Consider the following 23,631-nt stretch of genomic DNA (forward strand, 5'->3'; position numbering starts at 1 on the left):
TCAATATATTTCCAAGATTTTATTCTTTGGAATGTTTTAGCTGTAATCGTTTTCAAGATTTTTACAATTTATCAACCTGAGAAAAAAAAGAAAAGATTGTTGTCCCGCGATATTGTAATCAATAATTGTGCGATAGTGGTCAAAACGGCGTGTAATTTTTTCACCCCACGATCCTAAAGTCAAGTGTTTTTTTTATATGCTCGATAGTATTTTCGGTCAAAAATAATATCGAGCATACAAATAAAACATGCCATATTTTTAACAATGAAAAAATACAAAACTTGCCATTAATTATTGTTTATTTCTTTTATTAAATTACATTTCCGTCACATAAATCGCGGAAATGATCAAGCCTTAATTTCAGGAAACAGGCAAAACTGATACTTTTCACAACACACATATATAACGTCATAACTATCGACAATAAAAACAATTTAAGAGTGTTTTTTTTTTTTATAAGGCTGTTAACACCCTACTAAAGCACATATTATCGAAAAAAGAATAAATAAGGCATAGTTTAACAAAACAAAAGTGATTAGATTGAAAAAAATTAGGAGATACTAAACAAAAATTATATTTTTTTATTATACTTTTCTTTAGAAGCAAATCTAAAACTGAAAATTCCAATATTCAATAGAATTTTCATAAATATTAACAAAACTAAAGACTTTAACTTTAAATCCAAAAAAAAACAAAAATAAAATCGAACAAACAAAAAAAGAAAAAAAAAACAAAACAAAACAATCACAATATTATTACTCGACTATTTATCTAATTAATTACATAAATAAATCACAAATTCTTGTCCGTTATTAAACTTTTGAAGTACTTCTTTTACTTTGTGACGCATCGTATGCCTTTCCAGGCGGTATTGAAGAACTGGTAGAGGGGGTGCTCTTTTGACGCTGATTTCTAGTGCCTCGAGTCTGTTCACCATTTCGAACAGATTTTTTGAAATCAAATCTTTTGTCTTTCTGTTTATCAGGAATAATGAGTTTATCATGTTTGGAAAGGGTGGTCGACGTTGATGAGACATCTTCCTTCGCCATTCCATTATTTCCATTCGGTGCGCTTCCATCAGACTGAAAATACTTTTTTGTATCATCTAACATCTTCTGACGTTGAATCCTCTTAAACTCTTCATCATTGGAACTGTGATTTATTGAAGAGTAGTTAGATGGGGATATTTGTAACGGTCTCTGAATAGGACCAGGTGGTTTATTTTGTGAATGATTAAAAGTAGGTGGTCGAGATTGAACATTTTGCTGATATGGCTGCTGAAGAAAACTTCCCACATACTGACTGCTAATGGGATGGGGTGTAACATGAACAGGCTGTATTACACTCCCTCTTGGGGGATGCCCTAGACCAAGAGCATTTGGAAAAACAAAATTTTGGTCAAAGTGATGATTATTCATAATTTGTTCTTGGTGATTTGATAAAGTTCTTAACGGAGGACTGGTACCAGATGACTGACCATGGACAGCTCTGGGACGCACAGGTGCTACTAATGGATTGGCTTGCTGATGATTGGTTTGCCGATGAATTAAGGGTTGTGAATATTTTTGTTGAGTTTGTTGATGAGTAACTGACTGACTAAATACAGTAGAAATTACTTGCTGCGGCATTGGTGTTGCTGAGTGATGATGACTAAGCACAGGAGGACTTTGCATTAGTGGAGGCGTCTGAGAAGTAGGCTCAAAAGGTTTAGCATGAACATGTTTCATGAGATCAGATCGTTGTTGCTGGCTTAAATGAGTTTGAGCATTTGAAGGATCCAACAGCAATGTCATTGAATTTGTTCCTAGTAGGGGTTGTGAAGGTAGGATCCCTTGAAACTGCTGATGATGGTCACGTCGTGCTTGAGATTGAGCAGGCTGAGGCTGAAGCACCCCGACCACGCGGCCTACGTAAGGTTCCTGAATATTAAGATTGACTTCTTGAGGAGACATCACTGCTAAAAAAAAAAAAAAAGAAAAAAAAAAAAGAAAAAACATTAAAAAAAAAACTTAACAAAAGATAAATATCAAAATCAGTCAAAATAATAATTAACTTTTACCTGTCTGGTTGTGTTGCATCAACGCTTGGCGCTGTATACCAGTACTACTCCTTTGGGGTGAAAACGCACTTCCATAAGGCATTACAAGTTGTGAGCTAGAAGGGGATGTAAAAAGAGATCCCTGATGGTGCTGTGCTGGGTAGTGAAGAGTTTTAGTGGGCTGCACATTTGTTGTAGAAACCACCTGCCAAGTCAGCAATGCATTTTGGTTGTTTTGAATTGAAGGATCGATACCAAATAAATGGCTATTAGGGTTACCAACAGGCAAAGATGAAAGAACCATTTCAGGTCGTTGGGACATAGGTGGAACAACCTGATCAATTGAATGAATATGACCAAGTCTTGAAAATGCTAGTTGATTTCCTTGCGTTCTCAATTGGTCACTATAGACAGATTCGTAAATATTTGCCTGTACTTGTCTATCCATATTTAAAACATAGCGACTTCTATTAGACTGAGTTGGAAGGTTTGAGACGTTGTGCTGAAGATTAGTAGATATATAAGCACGACTATCTTCAGAGGGTATTTGCTGCTGAGGTTTCACTTTACAAATGTTTTGCTGTTCTGGTCTTTTATTAGGAAAAGACTGTGATGCTTTTTCTTCAGTAGATTTAACCTCAGTTATTGAAACAGTAGAAAGTTGTTCAAATTTAGTTACTGTAGGAAGACATTCTGTATGAGCAGGTATACTATCTGAAGCAGAGCTAGAACTAACCACACTGACAGTTTTGACTTTGGATGCAGAATCTGACCAAGCAGTTGGTGTTTCATCCCAAGCTTTTTTTGCATCTAAAAGTTTTCTATTCATCTCATTCATCTCTTGAGCAATACTTGATGCAAACTTATTAATATTTGGATCAGGAACTTTACCAGGATCACTAGATGGTCCACACAAAGTTGGTTCAGGAATTTTTACAGCTAAAGATGGGCTTCCTGGTAATGAACGAGTTTCTAATGATCGCTCCTCATCGCCTGTAATTGATTTAACAAGTGACTGAGCAGTCTTTTTGGCATTTTTTTCTGATTCTTTAGACAGAGACTAATAAAAAACACAGTACATTTAAATATAGACAGGCAATCCAATTCTTAACAAAGAAAATTTGCTTACTTTAAAATTTACTTTCAGTATTTTTTTTTTGGTAAAAAATCTTTAAAAAACTCATTTTTACCTTATTTATATTGTCTTGCGGAGTCTGAAACTGATTAGCAAGTTTAACTTCTTTTACTGGTTCTTCAAAGACATCAGAAGATTTATAACTACCAACTGATGTTTGAGTTTTAATGGATGGTTTTTTGGACCCAACAACTTTCTCTTCTTCAGAAAGAAGAGATTTAGTCTGCATTTCTTCTGATACATTTTCATTCAAAAACACTTCATTGTTGTTAAGGGGAATAGGTTTCTCAACACTTTTTGGTGGTTTAATATCACTAGGAAACTTTTCAACCTAACAAGAGAGAAGGAAAAAAAAAAAAAAAAAAAATTCTAATAGTTTACTTGAATATCTGCACCAACATTAGAAGCTTATAATCTGTAAATCCAATTTAAATTAAACCTACTTTTTTTAATCTATCTGATAAACGATGAGATTTTTCATCCCTTTTCCCAGAATACTTTTCCTTTCTTGGTTCAGAATACTTTTTTGTCCTTTCATCACCATTTTTTCTTAAGTTTGCTTGAAACCTAGGTGGACGCTCAGGTAGATATTTTTTACTTGCACTCTTTGGCTCTTTCTTAGGATTTGATCTCACTTTTCTTTGTACTTCATCATTAGTAATTTGAGCTTTATGTGTATTTTGACTTAGTTGTTGCTTACCTTCAGAGGACTTGTTCTTTGCGAAATCTCTCTTTAAATTAGTGTTACTATTATCTAACTCAGAAATCATTGAAACACCATTTCCTGATATTATTGGGGCTAAAGGTGGAGGTGTGACAATTGGAGATGCTGCTTCTGGAGTGGCTTGAGTAGGCATTATAGTTACCTAAATAAAATAGAAAAAAACTTAGTACCTATGAAAACTATTTTAACCCCTTCAGGCCTAAATTATTGTTAATGGATAATAAAATTATTTTTTAAATAAATATTGATAAATCTTGCTTATAGATGGCATTAATTGAATGATTTTGGCAATACAAATACTAATATTTGGTTCATGCACACAGAGAAAGGGACAGAAAATTAAAACAAAAATAATAAAAAACAAAATATTATGTGCATAATTCTGCACATAGGTTCTGAGGGGGTAATTAGATTTCTATTGGTTTTGATTAGTAATAAACATATGTTTATTTTACCTTAATAGCTCCAGGAACACTAACTGGTTTTCCTGTACCCACTGCTCTAGGATCTGGCAATGAAGCAGATGTGGATGTTAAAGTCAAAGGTCTTTGCCATGCATTAGAGCTTACAGAGCCAGCAGAAGAAATTTGATCAGACAAAGGATTACTTTGAGATGTTCTCATTAAAGATTGTGCAGGTTCCCAAACTCCCATCATGTCATGAAGATTACTAGTGGGTGGCTGACTGATAGGAGTGACAGAAGTTACAGGTAGAGGAATATGTGCAGATACTGGCAGCTGTTCGCTAATTGATACTGAGACTTCTGGAACTGGAGCAACAGCTTTCTTTAAAGCAACCTTTTCTTTCCTTGCCAATTTTTGTGCTTTGCTGGCCTCTTTTTTTTGTTCAAGTAAAACCTTTCGTTTTTCTTCTTCACGATATTTATCACGTAACTCTTTTTGGTGCTTCTTTGATGTAACCTTTACAAAACCATCATCTTCTGTTGATTTGATACTAATAGAGTCAAAATTTTTCATATCATCAATACAAACGACACTAGCAATGTTACTTAAATCAAATTCTCTTCTTATATCACGTTTTTTTTCAGCAGGTTTATTCTTTTTTGTCGGAGAAGTAGTTGAAATGCCTTCTAAATTTGAAGCACTTTTTTTGTTCAAAATATTTTCATCCAGTTCACTTGAATCAATTTTATCGGCAGCAGTCTGAGGATTAGCTATGTTACTAGAAGTGTGAGTACTCCCCAACTGCTGCCTATTGACTAAAAAAGAATCTGATTTATCCAATCTCAGCCCACTTGAGCTACTGCTTCCATTACCTCTATAGGAATTGCGCCCTCGGCTTTTAAAGCCCCTATCCTGATTAGATTGAGGTCGTCTTTGTTCAGCAAATTGTTGATTAGTAGCTATTGGCGATTGTTCATCAACAGAACCAATCACTTCAGAACTATTTTTATTGACATTTTCTTGGGTAATCTTTTCTTCTACACGAGAATGAAAATTGGAAGCTCCTCTTCCTCTTCCGTGATTTGTTCTACTTCTATCACTTCCCCTAACTCCTTTTCCTCTGAAGACATCTTCATTTTCATACTTTTGCTGGAATCTAGGTGGACGATCATGTTCCCAAGTTTTTTGATGAGTTTTTTTACCTGGTTTTCTAGTCTTTAAACTAGAACCTTCATCACCACTAATTAACTCTTCATCTGAAACGTCTTCCAAAGAAAGCCGGATTTTATCATTACTTTTATTTCCTGAAGAATGCTCATGACCACGACTTTGCCTACCTCGTCCACGACCAACTCCCTCATAAGCTTCATCTTTTGAGTCAAGATAATTATATGAAGATTTGTCAGTAAATCGGTAATGATCATCAATTTTTCTTGACTTATACTTTGGTGATTTAGGCTGAGGTACAGATATCTCTTTGGTGCAATCACCTTTTGTAAAAGTATCTGACTTAATATCAATAACTTCTTTATTAGAAGAATCTTTTTTTGGCATATCCTTCACTATACCACTATCTTTCTGTTCTTTTGCTTCGGCTACATTTTTTAAATCCTCATCTTTAGATGAAACCTTTTCTGAAGCATCTAATGTGATATTTTCTGTCTTAACCTCTTTGGAAATGATAGAATCCCTTTTGGATGTTTTCAGGTCATCTTCATGAGAAAACTTGTTTGAGTACTTCTTGCCAGAATCTTTATCATAGAATGAGTCCTTTCTGTCATTTCGTCTACTTCCACGCCTGTCTTGTTTGTGGTAATCAGAACTGTATTCTTTCTTTCTGTCAATGTTCCTACTATAAAATTCACGATCTCTCCTTGATGTCTCATATTTTTCATTATCTCTTTTAATTGGTTTTAAAATCTTATCTCCTTCATTTGACTTATTGATTGACTTTTCAGTAGACATTTCTTGCTTCAAGTCTACTAAATCAACTTGCAATTCAATAGAGGCAGATTTAGGTAGAAACTTTTCAGAATATTTATCTACTTTTCCATTACGTTTATAACTTGCATCTCCCCTATCCTTCTTAAATCTGTCATATTCTCCATCTCCCCTATCCTTTTTATGCCTCTCAAATTCTCCATCTCCCCTATCCTTTTTATGCCTCTCAAATTCTCCATCTCCCCTGTCTTTCTTAATTCTATCATGTTCTAATTCACCTTTATCTTTCTTATGTTTATTTTCATAGTCTGTTTCTCCTTTATCCTTCTTAATTCTGGTATATTCTAAATCACTCCTGACTTTCTTAAACCTATCACTTTCTACATCTACTTTATCTTTCCTGTATCTTTCATTTTCTCCATCACCTCTGTCCTTCTTATATCTGTCACTTTCATTATCTCCCCTATCTTTCTTATATCTATCTTTTTCTCCATCACCTCTCTCTTTCTTGTATTTATCATAATCTGCATCACCTCTGTCCTTCTTATATTTATTATACTCTCTATCTCCCCTATCTCTCTTTGGTCTGTCATATTCTTTCTTAAAACCTTCACGATCATTATATCGTGGATAATCTCGTCTACTTTCTCGTCTGACATCATAGTCCTTTTGTGATGATTTTGTCAAGCTTTCTTCATTAGACTGTAAAAGACTATCTTTAGGAATATATTCATTTCTCTTTCTGTAATTATCTCTAGGATGATCACGATAACCGTCATCTCGACTTTTAAAATCATGCTTTTGATTATCTCTTTCAAACTTGTTGTATCTTCTTTTAGAATCATCATCTAGTCGGCCTCTATGATCATTTTGGTGTTCATTTTCATGTTTTGGAAAAGGTTTATTTTGATACGTATCACTTCGAAATTTATTTTCAGTAGGAGATGATCTCTCCTGACCATTAATACTTTCTGCAACAATTTGACTCTTATCAAGCAGTTTACCTTCAACAGCTTTTTTACTGAGCTCTTCTTCTTCCTTTTGTATTTCAATTAATGACTTTTTAGTAGCACTAGATTGGTTTGTCTCATTGGGTAAAACTTTATTCCAAGCGGAAGTTCTAGAGGGTTCCCTTTCTTGAAATTCAGTAGCAGATGCTGATTCACCTTTCTCTTTACCTAATTTTGTTTTCTTGACCTGACCTTTTGTTAATTTAAAATCAGCAAACCGTTCTGAGTCAAACCTTGAATCCTGATTTTTTTCAGTGAGAATAATTTCATTTTTCTTTTGATCTCGATTTTTTATTTCAGCTTTAAAATCTGTTAATTCTTTCAGACCTTTTTTTTCTTTGTCAGGATGCAGTGTAGGTTTACGAACCACTTCTTTGTTAGTAACATTTGACAACTTGTGAGGTTTATCAATTACCTCAGATGAACTTTTGTGTTCTGCTTTCAAAGTTTCTTGATTTAAAGAGCTTGTTGTTTGATTCACTTTTACTTCATGTGGTGTTTTCTCAGGTTCATGTCCAGTTGATTCAACAGAATCTGGTTTCTTAAAAACATCATCTTTAACAGATTCCTCATCTGATTTGTAGCTTTCTTTCCTCTTCAATATTGTACGCATATGAGAATCTAAATTAAAGAAAAAAAAAACAATATTAAAAATGTTTTTATATTTAAAACCAGACCTATTTAAATAAATTAAGAACTGAAATTAACTAAATACTATTCTATAAAATTTTATAGCATACTAAAAATTTAGAGCTTAAAAAATAATCACCTTCAGAACTTATAGAAGTAGCAGACTGTTTTTGAGCTGAAACCTGCCTTTGAAATCGTGGAGGTATATCTCGAGTGTGTCTTGATGAATCACTAGCCTCACTATCACTTCTCTTGTGCAATCCCACATTAACTTTATCTTCTATTTCAAAAGAAGAAGTTTTTTTTCCATCAGCTTCATTGTGCTTTTTTTCTGCTTCTCGCTTTTTAATATCTTCCTCTACTTTACGTAATTTAGCTTGTGCAGCAGCCTTTCTATCAGCTTCTCTTTTATCATCAGGTTTAATTGAAGGACTTTCTTTTAAATGCTCTGCTTCTTTTGACTTGTTTTCAATGTTTCTATCAGAAAGCTCTGACGGTGTAGGCATCACTACTGGGAAAGGATATCGAGGAATGAAGAAATATGGTACTGGTGCACGTGGATCAAAATTAAAAGGCATTCTTGACCATGTTTGATGATTATATGCTGCTGGTTGCATATGAACTTGAGTAGGGAAACTCTGACTTTCAGTCCAACCTTCAGGTGGGGCCTTATTTTTTTCTTGCTAAAACAAGAAGAAAAATTTAGATCTATTTTATGAAGTTCCTTTCAATAAACTTTAAGAACAATTACAGTTGTGACAAGCAGTTTTCCCAATTTTTAAAATATTGTGGAAAATCTTGTGCTATTTTTTATATCTCAATTTGTTACCATACAGAGCACATTATATGCATGTAGGTCTTTGAAAGAGAATTGTAATAATATAAATAACTGAAACAAGGGTTTCACAAATTAGAAACAATTTTTAAAAAAAGTCAGATTTTTCAAAACCTCAAAATATTGTAATAGCAAAAGTATTGGCAACCTAATGGTGGTAAATGTTTTAAAAACTTTTTAGCTGGTTTTAAATAGATTTTAAAAAATTTTTGAGATGCTGACTTCTTTTATTTACCAAGATATATATAAGACTTACGAAAAGGTACTTTTTTAAAAAACCCCTCCTTCCCACACTTAATTTGAACCTAGACATTTAACATTACATAATGTAAAAAATCTCTCTATCTATATCACTAGTTTACTTAATTTTCAAGCAATCAAATATCAATGCCCAAACTCTGCTTCTAGTAATTAGATTTCTTTAAGTTGTTTATCAAGTCTTAAAAAAAAAAAATTTCATATAGAGTACTTTTTAACAAAGCTCAGAGGAAATTTGAAAAAATAAAAAGGTAACTTTTGATTTCTCTTGATTCATCTAGTGAAATCATAGAATGAGAAAAGAACAATGCACACATTTGCATTGCAGAATATTCATAATAATTTAAGAACACTGAATAAAGGAGGATTAGGCAACACATTGTAAAAAGTCAACTTTGCCCTCATTACTGTATTCTACAAACAGTTAAGAACTAGAAGTGATGAGACTTAGAATAAATCATATAGTTATCTCATCAACCAATAATTCTTAGACAATTCTGATTAAAATTCAATGGCAGTCAATAAAAAAAAAGTGTGTTAATTCAACTAAACTGTTTAACTTAGCAACATCACCAAGGAATTCTTATTATCTTTAAGGTATTAAGGAATTCTAGATATCTTTTATTCCTATTAAATTCAATCACTAAACAATCTTTTTAACTGTCCAAAGAAACACAAATCAAAACAAAATGTATGAACACTTAATCCCTAAAATCCCTGACTCACTTATTACAAACAAATTTAAAACTGGAATCTTTATAACCTCATTAAGAATAATATTTTCAAGTACTTTAAAAACAACCACAATTCAATATAAAAGCTTAGAGCCACTCATGCAATAAAACCATTAGTGGTTTGTTATAACCATATTATTCCCATTTTCTCACAAGCCAAAAAATTATGATTTTTAGCATAAGTATTTATAATTTACCTTATTTTCTCACAAGCCAAAAAATTATGATTTTTAGCATAAGTATTTATAATTTTACCTTATGCTCCTCACTTTGATCCAACTTTTGTGAATTTTCTTCTTTTGGTTTTTTTGCTGCATCATCATCAGATTCATCTGATTCATCGAATTTTAACTTTGCATTGTAGTCAACTTCTTCTTGTGCACCAGCCCATCCATTATCATCTTTGTCTGAATCTTTACTGACAGATGTTTGATCTGGTTGAGGGTTGGTATTTAAAACAGAATTTGGAATTCTATAGGCAAGAAAAATTACAGTAATAAAAGCAAAATTCTATCACTTTAAGTAAACATTGGTGTTTTGGTTTTTAACAAATAGTAATGAATAAGTAAAAATTTCTATCTGTCATTTGAAACAAATTGAATTGAAAATAATTTACATATTTAAACAAAGCTATGAAATTCCAGGAAAGTAAGTGATATCTTGCTGACCAATAGCAAGTTTAATATATTTCAACTCCTCAAGACATTATGTAGAATTGCTATTCAATTAAAACAGTTTAACTTATTTTTTTTTTAAGTTTTAAATAACAAATTTATACACGAAAACTTGTCTCACCAAAAGATTAGCTGTTTTAAACAAATAAAGATTTCTATTTAAATTTAACTTGAAAATCTGATTTTATCTTAAAAGACAACTATTGAAGTTAGTTATTAATCATTAAAAACCAAAAAACCAAATGCTAATGCTTAACTCAAAAGCAACATTCAAAATTAATGTACAACAAAAACAGTAGGTTGTATAATAATACAACGTTTTTTATTGTACATTGATTTAACATAAAACAGACAACCAAAAATATCAAACAATTCTGTACAATATCTTAACAAAGCTTCTCTAACATTTTTGATTCTTACAACCAGCTATTTCCATGAATCATCCAATTAGATTGTATGGTCAGTTTATATGATTATTTCATAGCCAGTGGCAAATTTTGTCACCTATGAGTATATTTTTATACTCAAAAATGAATCTTGAAGATTCTGATGAGACTTTGTTTTTTGGGTAAAGCCATCATCAAAATACAATTTATGACTGATTAGATTTCCATGAAAACTTATTAGAGAACTCCATGTCAGACCACAAAATAGTGAGGGTTCAATAGTCAATGACTTTGTACTTTGTGAAAATTAAAATTTTGACCTGTTCAAATAAATTCTACCTGTCAAGTTGACCAGCAAATGTTATAAAAGTAAATGCAAATAGCCTGAATCTCCGTAAAACAGTGACCAGAAAGATTATCATTAGTAGCTTTAAGATAACAATTGAAAAAATTTCATTGATACGATAATGAAAATTTAACTGACGGTTTTGTATACAATCATTGCAATAGAACAATACATAAAATATAAAGTGATACATTTAATAATAAAAATAAAATAAAATAATTATATAAAAAGATTCATGAAAAAAACTAAATCTTAAATACTGAAACAGATTTTTTAGAAATATAAAAAAGATGTTTCAAATTTTGAAATTTTTACTAAATACTATTGAACAATTTAAATAATGAACATGGAAGGACCAGATGATTAGGTATTTGATGTAAGTCCTACTATCAAATTATTGACTCAAGAACTGGTCTTCACACCTCATTTCAGCCAGAAAAAAATTACTCAAAAAGAGTAATATTTTAGAGTAATTGATTTAAAGACAGCTCATTTCAAGTGTGATAAACCAGGTGTTGAATAGAGGAAAATATCTGTTTTCTAAAATTATATAGAAAGTTTTTTCAGTAATAAAAAAAAAAAAAAAAAAAAAAAAAAAAAAAAAAAAGTGTAAAAATACAAAAAGCTTCTTTCATGAGTTTAGCCTAAAGTTGAAAAAACAGTTTTTAAAAACAGTTTTTAAAAGTGTTTTAAAGAGAAAATATGTAAGAATAAAAAATTATCTAAAATATTGCCTGCAACCATGACAACTACCAAAAGTAGATTTTCTTTTAGCAGAAACATTTTTGACAATTAGTGAGGGTCATTTTTAAAACTGTTTGCTAGAATGTGAATGTGCAATTGTCAAATAGTTTACAATTACAAATAAAAATTATATACAAATAGTTAACAGCTAAAAATACTACAATCTTCATTAAAATAATTATCGCTGTTGAAGTCTAGAGGTCATTATAGTCAACAGCAATTTTAAAGGATTAAATCCATGTATGCTTTTCCAACTTAAACATTTATGATATTATTAGTAAATGGTTTAATATACTTAAAAAAAAAAGGGCTTAATTTGTGCATATAAGATGCAATACTTTTAAAATATTATAATGACATTTTACACTGCTAATTATATCAAATAATAAAACTACTGAATACAATAATAGGACAAATTTATCTTACCGTTGGTATAAATTCAGAGGGATTTTTCCAGCAGGACCAGTAGTATATGGCATATACATAGGATGCAAAGGATAGTTATGCATGTCTCCAGGATACATTTGCTAAATTAAGAAACTTTATTAAAAGATATAATTTCACAAAATAGTACTTCTAAATATTTACTCTAATTTGCTATGTCATAAAATCTTATGTAAAGAAAAAATTTTACACAAATTTTAATCTCTTTTTTTTAATTAAAATTATTTAAAAACATTTAATTCAGAAGTTTTTATTACATTTATAAAATAAAAATATTTTAATACTTGCTTACAGACCATGTAAAGAAAAAAAAGTTTTTTGTTGGTCAAAAGAATTCATCATCCAGTTTTGCTGTTTTCTTTTTAGATTTAAAAATCGCTCATTTGAATAATATAGAATTAATCTATTTTCACTATCTGGACAGAAATGCATCAGTAATTAAAGGTAAGGATTTCATTTTTACAAAGTTAGTTCATTAGCCAACAACTGAAGTTAAGTTTATAGGAAGCTGAATACTTATATATTTTTGTATCAATGTAAAAAATTTTCCTTTAAAAAACTAATTTCTTTTCAAGATGCAACAAAAATTTAAAATTGGCTTAAGGATCTAAAAGAGCAACAAATGTATAAATAAAAGTAGCAAATAATGTATAATAAAGTTCACAAGTTTATGCTTTATGCAGCAATGATCCATTTGACCTATAAATCATTCAATTTGTTCACCACTCAATGATTTATTTAATCATTATTTTTCTCTTTTCAATATTTTTGATGCAAAGAAATGTTTTTTTTTTCTTAACACCAAGAACTTTTTAAAAAACTCTGTATTAAAATATTTACAAAATTAGGCTTTAGCATTGGGTATTATACAATATAATAAAAAAAAAGGCTAAAATTGTTACATTATATATATATATATATATATATATATATATATATATATATATATATATATATATATATATATATATATACACTGGCGAGCAAAAAAAAGTGAACAGCGACTGCTTACGCATAAAATGAAAGAGCTCTGGTCAGAAACTCATACAAGCTTGTTTATTTTTGTTCGTACTATCAAAGAATTTACGTTTATCTTTCAAAGAAAACATGAATAAACTTCTAAACATTAGATATGAATACAGTGCACGTTGTCAGCAAAATCTGTAGTTGATATTAGAGCGTGGGTGAAATAGGTCGTATTATCGCTATATTATTATTATAAAAAATAAAAGGAAAAAAATGTCTCCAAATAAAAGGTAATTTTTTTTTATTTTTATTTTGGTTATTATTTATGCCTCTAACTTATTTAAAACGAAAAATCCCCTTTAATTTTGATGTTATTGGATTCTTATGAAAAAAAAAATATTCATTTAGAATACATAGTTTATCATTAAATAAATATTTTCTTCATATATTACTCTAAAAATATTATCATTTTTCTTTCACAGAGGACCTCATTTAACAATGGAACAAAAAGGAATCATTGTTGGAATGAGTGCGTCCGGTAAATCGATACGCCAAATTATTCAAATTATGAAAGCTCAAGGTGTAAACATTAGTGTTGGTGGAGTTCACAAGATACTTTCATGTCAGAAAAACAATAAAACAACAGCTAGAAAAAAAGGTTCTGGCAGACCAAGAAAAATGACGGAAAGAGATTGTCACAAGTTAAAATTCAATGTTTTAAAAAATCGAAAAACCACTGACACATATCGCAGAAACTTTTACGTGTTCTGATGATAAAAAGGTTAGCCGATGGACAATTTCGAGGCGTCTTAAAGATCAGGGGTTCAAAATACACCCATGTAAAAAAGTACCTCTTCTTACAGCACGCCATAAAAAGGCAAGGTTAGCTTGGGTAAAAAATAATAAAAACACAGACTGGACAAAAATATTATGGTCAGATGAATCACGATTTTGTTTGCATTCAGATCGTCCACAGATGTGCATTAGACGTAAGAACGAACAATTAAATCCAGATTGTATTCACCAAACGGTAAAGGGTAATCTTGGAATTATGGTTTGGGGTTGTTTTTCTGCCAAAGGTGTGGGCAGATTGCATAGAGTCGAAGATGGATTACGAATAAATGCCAAAGAATACATTAGTATTCTACAAAAATCTTTGCTGCCCACACTGGAAGAATTAGAAGAGGATGAAATTAAATTTCAACATGACAATGCTACTTGCCATACGTCTAAACAAGTTAAAAAATGGCTCAAGGATAACAATATCTTCCTTTTTGAAAATTGGCCTGCCCAAAGTCCAGACCTTAATCCCATTGAAAATTTGTGGGACTATATGGATAAAGAGGTCCATAAAAATAATATTTCATCTTTGGATGATCTTTGGGCAGCCATAAAACAAGTTTGGGTTACGATACCTGACCGTTTGATAGCAAATTTAATTGAGTCGATGCCGCGTCGATTAAATGAAGTGATGAAAAATGGTGGTGGCCACACAAAATATTAATTTTTTTTTTCAAAATGAGTCGTATATATGTGTATGTATATGTATTTAATATAAGCGATATGTTATATTTTATGTATTATATTTTTAATTGATTAATAATACATAATTTACTGAAAAATTGTACTGTTCACTTTTTTTTGCTCGCCAGTGTATATATATATATATATATATATATATATATATATATATATAAAAAAGCTCTGAGCTTCCATAGCTAAACATACCAAAACCAAATCATACTTTACCATTGGAAAAGAATAACACTGCTGCTGACCACTAAACATTTGTGCTGGATCACCTTTGAATTGAGAGAAATTTGCTGGTACCATCATTGGACCTATAAAAATGTTTATTTTTAAATTGAAAAAAACAACAAACTAAAAATCAACTTTATTTACAAATATTAAATATAGCACAAATAGGAATATTAAAAAAATGTATAACTTACTATTAGATCCATCCATCCATTTCTGACCATCTGAAATAAGATGTTAGATGAAATATATAGCATAGGAATACAAAAACTTTATTTGATTTTTCTAAAACTTTTACCATAGTCTCATTTTGGTACAAAAATTGAAAATGAAGTAGAAAATACAAAAACAAAAAAATGCATAAAAAAAGCATAAGTTGCATCTTTTTTATAAAGTATACTTGGTAGTATTAGGTAGTCTATAGAAGTGATTCTACAAGAACTAGGTACAAAAGCATATCATCATTTTTTTATATAACATATGTATTGAGAATGAAAATTTAAACAATATCTGCTTAGATTTTCTTTAACAATCTTTAGGTACCATCATCACCAGAAAAGAAATAACTTAAAAATGCAAACTAAAGAGCAAGAATACATTTTAAAGTCCTAGAATGGTCAACAAGGAATTACAAACATAAGCCTAATTTAATCAAACACGAAATAAAAAGTGAAATAAAATGAAGAGTTGATAAGGATTAACCCAACAAAAAATGCATTTGGTTGATTTTTTTTTGTTGCTATTTTTTTAAAAAAATAGCAAAAAAAAAAAAAAAAAAAATCAACCAAATGCAAAAAGTCAACATTTTACAAATGTTGAAAGTTAATGTTGAAAAATACTTTTATGTCTTTTAATATCCATATAAATTACTTTTGTGGACAAATAGAATGATATTTATTATTTTTATAATTGTGCTAAGATATTTTCAAGCTAAATCACAATACATATATTCAGATTGTAAAACTGCTAAATAAAAAAAATAAAAAAATCTTAAAGAACAACCTTATCACTGGCTGTAGAAATGAAACTATGAGCTTCCTTACTTATAAATGCTTGGTGGTGGGCCATGACCAGATGATTTGCATCTTGTTCGGTTTTCTCGGCGTGATTTTCTGCTGTGATGTCTTTTTCTACATCTCCCCCAAGTGTAGGGAATTCTCGTTGGAAGTATTTGGTTGCACCTAAATTAGATAAGTTATTTAAGTAACACAAAGGTAAAAAAAATTATTATATGCAAAAAGAACACCCAAATAACTAACCTTGAGGAGGTTGAGGCTGAACTTTGCTCACCCATGATGGTTTTTGGCCTTCTTCTACTACTCCTCCACCAGTTGAAGGGCGTGCTCCAGGCACCACACCTGCATGTGGACGAAGTGAAATTTCTTGATTGTTGGTTGGGTTCTTTACTACAGTTGTCTTTGTCAGGTCTATCGACCCCTAAACAAACATGCATATTTTTAAAAATTGTTACAGAACAAATTAAAAACAAACAAACAAAAACAAGTTATTGATGAATAAAGTAACAACCAAAATATTCATCCAAGTTTATCATTACATTATGGAAAATTGAAAATTTAAAGTAAACCAGGTGCCTGATTAAAACAAATTATCACAATAGATTTAAAGTAGTTAATTTAAAACTTTCTTTAAACAAAAAAGTTTTTTTTCTTTCAGGTATTTGAAATAAACGCACTGCCTTAGTAAAAAAAACTCCACATAATAAATCTTAGACTCAAATAAGCCATTTGAGTCACAAACGAACAACTTCATTTTTAAAATTTTGAGTGTTAAAGCACTTAATTGTGCTCTGACATTTTATATTCATAAATGAAAGATTAAATAAAAACACTCACAGATGGTGTCCCATCCACACTGCTTTGACCATCCTTTTTTACCCATCCTTGACTACCTGTAGGTGGCACTAAATTTACACGAGGATCGTTACCAGAGTTTTCTTTTTTTAATGATGGCAAACTAGCAGGCTGTAATACTCTCCTGGATTGACCAATTTTTCCCAAACTTTGCATACCATGACGAAGACCTTGAACTTTTAAAATAAAATGTAACTTAAAAATATAAACTTTGAAATAACAATTAAAAAACTTTAATATTTCACTTGTATATTTTTTACCCTATGTATGTATGTATGTATGTATGTATGTATGTATGTATGTATGTATGTATGTATGTATGTAACGCATGTAATGTACATAATAAATGTAATGTGTGTATGCGTATGCGTGTATATGTATGTAATGCATGTAATGTACATAATGTATATAATGTATGTAATGTGTGTGTATGTGTATGCATTGATGCATGCATGTATATATGTATGTATGTATGTATGTATGTATGTATGTATGTATGTATGTATGTATGTATGTATGTATGTATGTATTAATGCATTTCAAATGAAAGAGAGCTTCAAACACATAATTATGATAAGTTTATTAATAAAATTCTTTATAAATAATTCTTTAGTATATATTTATACTCACCAGAACCAGTTTTATTATCTACTTTAGATTTGAATGTTTGACTTATGTTGAAAGAAGTGTATTTCTTGCTAGATATCTCTTTTCCTTTATTACTTGAAGTTTGAGACATGTTGCACAAAGAAAGCGTGTATGATGCATGTAGATGCTTTTTTCCAGCACCTCAAAGTGCTGGTTCCTGGAAAATACGAAGTAGTTTTTTTTTGAAAAAAATCAGAAGGATGCGATATACCGAACAAAGATGGCGGATTTAAAATATTTGGCAAATTTTTCTATTAAGTTACCAGTGATATAAAATTTAATTATCACTTACACTTGAAAAAAACAACACAAGACAAGGGTAAATTATTTCCACTATATATCTAGTATTCCAGTAAATAAATCTGATCTGATGAAACAGATATCACTGGATTTATTTTGGGGCAAAAAACACTAGAATTAGAATACAACTCTTTGATCAAAAGTTTGCCAGCGTAGTTTCGAAAATTATGTAATTTATGCAAGGCTGGAATGTTAAGCGCGCGCGTCGATTAATAAAAACAAGAAGATTGTCAGGCTATAGGTAGTTTTTTTTTTCAAAGCATAAATATTGCAATATCAACTTACTTCCTACGAGACTACGTAGTATACAGTATGTAGCTTAAATAGCATTCGATTAGTTAAATGTTAAAATCTTATTTACAAAAAATCGATAAAAAAAAAAATGACTAACAGTCGTAAACGAATTAATAGATGACAATCTTTATTTAATCTATGCTTCTTTTTATAACTAATGTATGAAAAATATTTTGACGCTGAATGTAGCTATATTTTGATTTATTTTTACAATGTTTTAAAATTTTGATTCAAAGAGAGTCAGTTTATTTTAAAAGCTGCAGCCAAGGAGGTTTAATACATTATACAAGGAGTTTTAATAATAATTTTGTTAAACCTCCTTGGCTAGAGACTGGAATTACCGAAAAACGGTTCCTTCGGTTAATTTCGGTTCCTAATTTGATAAGGAACCGATAACTTCGGTTCTTTTCGATTCCTTATTTTAGGCAAGATTCGAAATTTCGGTAAATTTCGATTCCTTATTTTAAGAAAGAATCGAAATAACGGTAAATTTCGATTCCGATTCTGATAAAGAACCGATAACTTCGGTTCTTTTCGACTCCTAATTTTAAGCAATAATCGAAATTACCGTAAAATTTGGTTCCAATTTCGGTTCTTAGCAGGAAATATCGCAAAAAATCGAAAATGCTACAAAGAATCGAAATTGTTACTAAGAATTGAAAAACTTGAATTTTTTTTAATTTTTATTTTCAAAAATACAGTTGAAATACAGTTGAAAAATACAGTTATTCTAAATCAGTATCAGTGAGATCAGTGACACTGTCCTTGCTGCCCTTGCGACTACCACTAGCACTGCTATAAGCTACGCTAGTAGAACTATCACTAGCTTCAGTATTAAATAAATCTTTAGATGCATCATATATAGGGTTTTTTTTCATTGGTGATTTTTTCATTGGTGATTCAAGTACAAGTTTCCTTTTTTTAGCTCTTTGTAGTAGACTTTGAGACTGTGATTCATTTGGTTTCAAAAAACTTTTCATTTTTGTCTGTTTGGTTGATTGGGTTTGTGTAGATGGAGATGGTTGAGGTTGAGTCTGAGAAGGTGATGGTAGAGGTTGAGTCTGTGAAGTTGATGGTAGAGGTTGATCTTGAGAGGTGGATGGTAGAGGTTGATCTTGAGAGGTGGATGGTAGAGGTTGAGACTGATAGCCTGGTTCACCAGGGCATTTTTTGTCCCAGGACCTTATTTTTGATTTGACTAGTGGAAAGTTTTCTTTTATGAACATTATTTTTTGAAAGGTCTCTGGCTTCATATTGTGTCTTTTATCACTAATAATATTTCCTCCTAATGAAAATAGCCTTTCTGAAGAGCATGAAGTCACTGGTGGACACAAGTACTTCCTTGCCATAGCAGCTAGTAATGGCAGTTCCTTTTGATTGACCTTCCACCATTCCAAAACCTTCACATCCTTAGCTGGCTTTTGCATAGACAAGTACCTCTTAAATTCCATCTAAAAAAAAAATTTGAATTTGAATTTACCGCAAAGAATCGAAAAAATATTTATAAGTATCGGAAATATTTATAAGAATCGAAATTATTATTAATAAAAATGAATATCTACCTTTAGAGGAGGCTCTGATGGTCCTGCAAAAGTTGGCGCATCATTTCCATCATTTTCCATGGCCATTCTCTCAAAATCATCCATATCTTCATCTAAGTTTGGCTGTGCAGAAGGTAATGAAGCCTCATAAGCCTCATTGTATTCTCTGGTAGTTGGATGATTGTCTACCAGTTGGTCTATTATTCCATCTAAATGATCTTTGTTGCCCTTGATTAATGTGATAGAATAACCTCTATAAAATGGATCAAACACACTTGCAAGATTAAAGTCATTAACTTCAGTGCCTTTATCTGGAATCCTAGTTTCCAAGTATTCTATAAACCTGGTCATTGCATCTTTAGCAATTCTTGAACCTGGAAAAGAAAAAAAAATATAAATAATCTAAATTGCATAATTTGTTGATAATTACTCGAAAGAATCGTAAATATAAAGTAAATCTTTACTTAATATTAACTTAAATTGCAAAAATTCTGAAAATATTAAAAAGAATCGAAATTACCGAAAAAATTGAAAAAACATTACTTACCCTAAATGTTTACTCATTCCTGATGTACTTCCATGGCAGCAAGTTAACACTGCTTGACATTGATTACAACTTGATTTATAAGTTTTCTTTTTGGTGACAGAATTCACTGTCACTTCTGGTAGTTTGGTAAAGTAATTCCAAATTGCATTACTAACTTGAGACATTGTTGTAAATTGTAATGTTGTTGTTGTTTGTAAGAGTTGTTTGTGAAACAATAAATTGTAACTGATTAGATTTTCACAAAACCCCACTATTTATACTGGTAAAGGGGAATCCCTTAGGGGAGGTAAATTAAATTTGAATGAATTTGAATTTAATTTCGCACGCCATTATTAAAACGTAATTGTAATAAAAACGATTCTTTACAATAAAAACGATTTTTTAATTAATAATTGAAATTTACCGTTTTTATTACAAAGAATCGAAATATCCGAAATAATTGAAAATATTGAAAAGAATCGAAAATATTGATTATAACGGAAGTATATTATTAAAAAAAAGGTGAGTAATCAATTTACGGTTCTTTTCGATTCCTATTCTGATAAAGAACCGATAACTTCGGTTCTTTGCGATTCCTTTTTTTATAAGGAACCGATAACTTCGGTTCTTTTCGATTCCTATTCTGATAAAGAACCGAAACCTTCGATTCCTTTCGATTCCCCGAAAAATACCGAAGAACCGAAGAACCGTTTTTCGGGAAGTTCAGTCCTTATCCTTGGCTGTAGCATTTGATGCTAAAACTTATTTTACACTTCGTGTTTAGTTTCTTTGTTGCCGGCGGTGTAGTTTAATTTGGTAGATAAAAAGTTACATATTTTATAAGAATTGGTTCAAATTTACTTTTATTACTTCTGGTTTAAATAATTATTTTTACGCTCTCAAATATATTAAGAACCGATTTTTACACTCTAAATTTTATCAGGAACCGATTTAAAGAAAAAAGTTGGATTACCAGGCAAATTTTAATAATTTTTTCATTGCCTCCAATATTTTTTTTGCTTAATTTTGATAGCCTTATTTTTTTAAAGTTGGTGAAAAGAGGGGGTGGGATAGGGATAACGCCTCCGGTTAAAAAATTTTTTTTGTCTGTTTGCAGTTAGATTCACCTGGAAAAATCCTAAATTAAATATAAATTAAATATAAATTAAAGATCAACAAAAAAAACTCACTGAGTAAAAATATACATGAACATAAATAAAAATTATGATCTCAGGAAAAAAAGAATGTACGCATCGTCATGTTAAAATCGCTATTTTAGATTATTTGGTTTTAGTAAATGCTGATGTTTCGCGCTTTTTTCTTGATCTGAATTTTAATTAAAATTTTTTTTTTTTAACAAAATAGTTACCAATTATTACTGAGTGGTGTAAAAGCCACGCATTGGCTTAGTTAATTCTTAACTTTTTTTTTTCTAAGAAATACATTGTAATTTGGAAAGTCTTTTACTCTGGTTGAAAAAAAATTATATCTTAAAAATGGCCGTAATTTTGGTGTCGTAATTACGACCTCTTTAAGGCCATTTAGAATTCTGGCTTTAGTGCTAAGATTTCAGTTCGATTATTTGCTTTGAGCTCCTAAATCGTCGATAGTCTGTTCACCTAAATACTTTCCTAAAGACTTCTAGACCCCTAAAGAAAATAGTATTGGGCTAATAAATCCGGCAAATATGAAGGCCAATTGAATGCAGCAATCTGATTGTTAAGCCTTTGGCTACACTGCCACCATTCGAATGTTTGTGCTGTAGATTCATCTTTCTTGATCTGCAGTTTTGGATTGTCTTCAAAGTCCGATCAAAAAAGTATTTAAAGCTTTGTTTAATTATTACTTATTATTATTACTTATTATTGTTACTTACTATTTTTGTATGTATTTAAACTTAATTTCATCATGTGGAATAATTTTTTCATAATAAAACAATAAGATTGACATGTTTTCATGTTCGTTGTAATTCGTTCATAATAAAACAATAAGATTGACATGTTTTCATGTTCGTTGTAATTCGTTCATAATAAAATTATAAGATTGACATGTTTTCATGTTCGTTGTAATTCGTTCATAATAAAACAATAAGATTGACATGTTTTCATGTTCGTTGTAATTCGAATTATGAGCTTTTGGTAGTTACACATGAGTACACATCAATTTCAATTGTTTAATTTATTGCTACCAGAGAAATTTAACGTATAGATTACGCAGTATTACAAGGAAAACAACCAAAAACACAGATACACATTTTTCCCCAAACAGAGCTAGGTCTTATCATTTGATGATAACACTAGCGTGTTATCATCAAATAATAAGACCTAGCTCTGTTTGGGGAAAAATAGACCAACAATTTCATACGGTGAATTTTGTGGCTTCCTATGTCATTGTAGATTTCAAAGTTATAGCACCTAATGGTGATTTTAGGGAATGGTCTACAGTTGCAGTTGCACCGTAAATGTCAATTTTATTTCTCTCAGGTTTTCTCAAACACAAAAAGGTGGGTTGTTTTTAATTTAAATCAAAATAGTGAAACAGAGTAGAAGAATCCACAGCTTTTTAAGAATATAAATGGAGAAGAAGCATCACGTAATAGTAACAACGGAATTTTCGGCTAGAAAAAGTTCCTTATTCATTCTTCAAAACTAAATTTTGTATTATACAGCGAAATGTACAAAACGAAAAGAGAATCGGGAAATGAGAATAGAGCGAAATGAGAATCGGGAAAACGCAAAGGAGGCGAAGTTGTTAGACAACCAAAATTAAATTTTGATAGTCTAATAAAAGATTGGTTAGATTGGAGAAGAGACACTATTAGTGAGCCGTGCTACTAGAGAGATTATGGTGTATTGAAAACACTACGGAAAGATGGTGAGTATTTGTCATTTATTAATGTAAAGCCGGCTTTTTCGTAAAAAGCATATGTTTCAATAAGACAGATGTTGGTCAAACATTATTATCAGAATAAAAAATTTTTCCTAGATTTTTTAGATTAGTTCATTAAAATATAAAACTATAAACTGAATATATTCATGCTGGGATAAAATACCAATGATATTGAACGTTCTTAACCTTTAAATGAAGCTATTCCTAAAAACATCGCAAAAACCTTTAAAATTCATATGAGTAATCGCAAAAAGTAGTTTACCAACTGAGCGCTGTGTTTACACATACCAGAACAAAAACAATTTATAATTTAGAACGCTGCTTAGACATTTTTAAGCACAATGGATGATACATAGATCCACCACTTCACTCCAGAATCTAGTTGACAGTCAGCTAAGTAGCGGGCAGCCGATGAAAGCCGTTCGAAGGCACCCAAAACGCAACAACCAACCTGTAAAGTCAAAATAAACCGGTAAAAGTATTTAAGTATTTTTATCTACTGCCTTGAACATGGAAAAAAAATTAACAGCGACAA

General features: G+C 30.7%; 2 protein-coding genes across 2 annotated transcripts; both read right to left on the minus strand.

Moving 5' to 3' along the window:
- Positions 1-281: 281 nt before the first annotated feature.
- On the minus strand, positions 282-18,057 carry LOC145180883 (uncharacterized). Its single transcript, XM_090071410.1, has 15 exons — positions 17,839-18,057; positions 17,529-17,703; positions 16,881-17,074; positions 16,287-16,464; positions 16,071-16,208; positions 15,222-15,251; positions 15,019-15,110; positions 12,286-12,386; positions 9,965-10,181; positions 8,022-8,565; positions 4,353-7,873; positions 3,617-4,039; positions 3,229-3,504; positions 2,060-3,098; positions 282-1,957 (listed from the first exon to the last, which is right to left on the minus strand). Exons 2-15 carry the CDS (start codon positions 17,635-17,637, stop codon positions 813-815), a joined length of 8,007 nt encoding a protein of 2,668 aa, XP_089927536.1. The 5' UTR covers positions 17,638-17,703; positions 17,839-18,057; the 3' UTR covers positions 282-812.
- An 808-nt stretch (positions 18,058-18,865) lies between these two features.
- LOC145194294 (uncharacterized) lies at positions 18,866-20,050 on the minus strand. The gene is made up of 2 exons (XM_090071460.1): positions 19,703-20,050; positions 18,866-19,591 (listed from the first exon to the last, which is right to left on the minus strand). The coding sequence occupies exons 1-2, from the start codon at positions 20,030-20,032 to the stop codon at positions 18,866-18,868; spliced, it is 1,056 nt and encodes a 351-aa protein (XP_089927586.1). The 5' UTR covers positions 20,033-20,050.
- Positions 20,051-23,631: the final 3,581 nt, after the last annotated feature.

Source organism: Hydra viridissima, unplaced genomic scaffold, assembly GCF_058129835.1.
Source record: "Hydra viridissima isolate aposymbiotic clone 2 unplaced genomic scaffold, HvirCarnegie_v1 scaffold_14, whole genome shotgun sequence".
Lineage (NCBI taxonomy): Eukaryota > Metazoa > Cnidaria > Hydrozoa > Anthoathecata > Hydridae > Hydra > Hydra viridissima.

Excerpts from the sequence above, each read along its gene's own strand:
- LOC145180883 (XM_090071410.1), bottom strand. The coding sequence starts at position 17,637 with ATGTCTCAAACTTCAAGTAATAAAGGAAAAGAGATATCTAGCAAGAAA. Across the intron at positions 15,252-16,070 it reads CCACCACCAAGCATTTATAA|ATGGTCAGAAATGGATGGAT; the intron begins GTAAGGAAGCTC and ends ATCTTATTTCAG. Across the intron at positions 3,505-3,616 it reads TATCAGATAGATTAAAAAAA|GTTGAAAAGTTTCCTAGTGA; the intron begins GTAGGTTTAATT and ends CTCTCTTGTTAG.
- LOC145194294 (XM_090071460.1), bottom strand. The coding sequence starts at position 20,032 with ATGACCAGGTTTATAGAATACTTGGAAACTAGGATTCCAGATAAAGGC. Across the intron at positions 19,592-19,702 it reads CATCAGAGCCTCCTCTAAAG|ATGGAATTTAAGAGGTACTT; the intron begins GTAGATATTCAT and ends TTTTTTTTTTAG.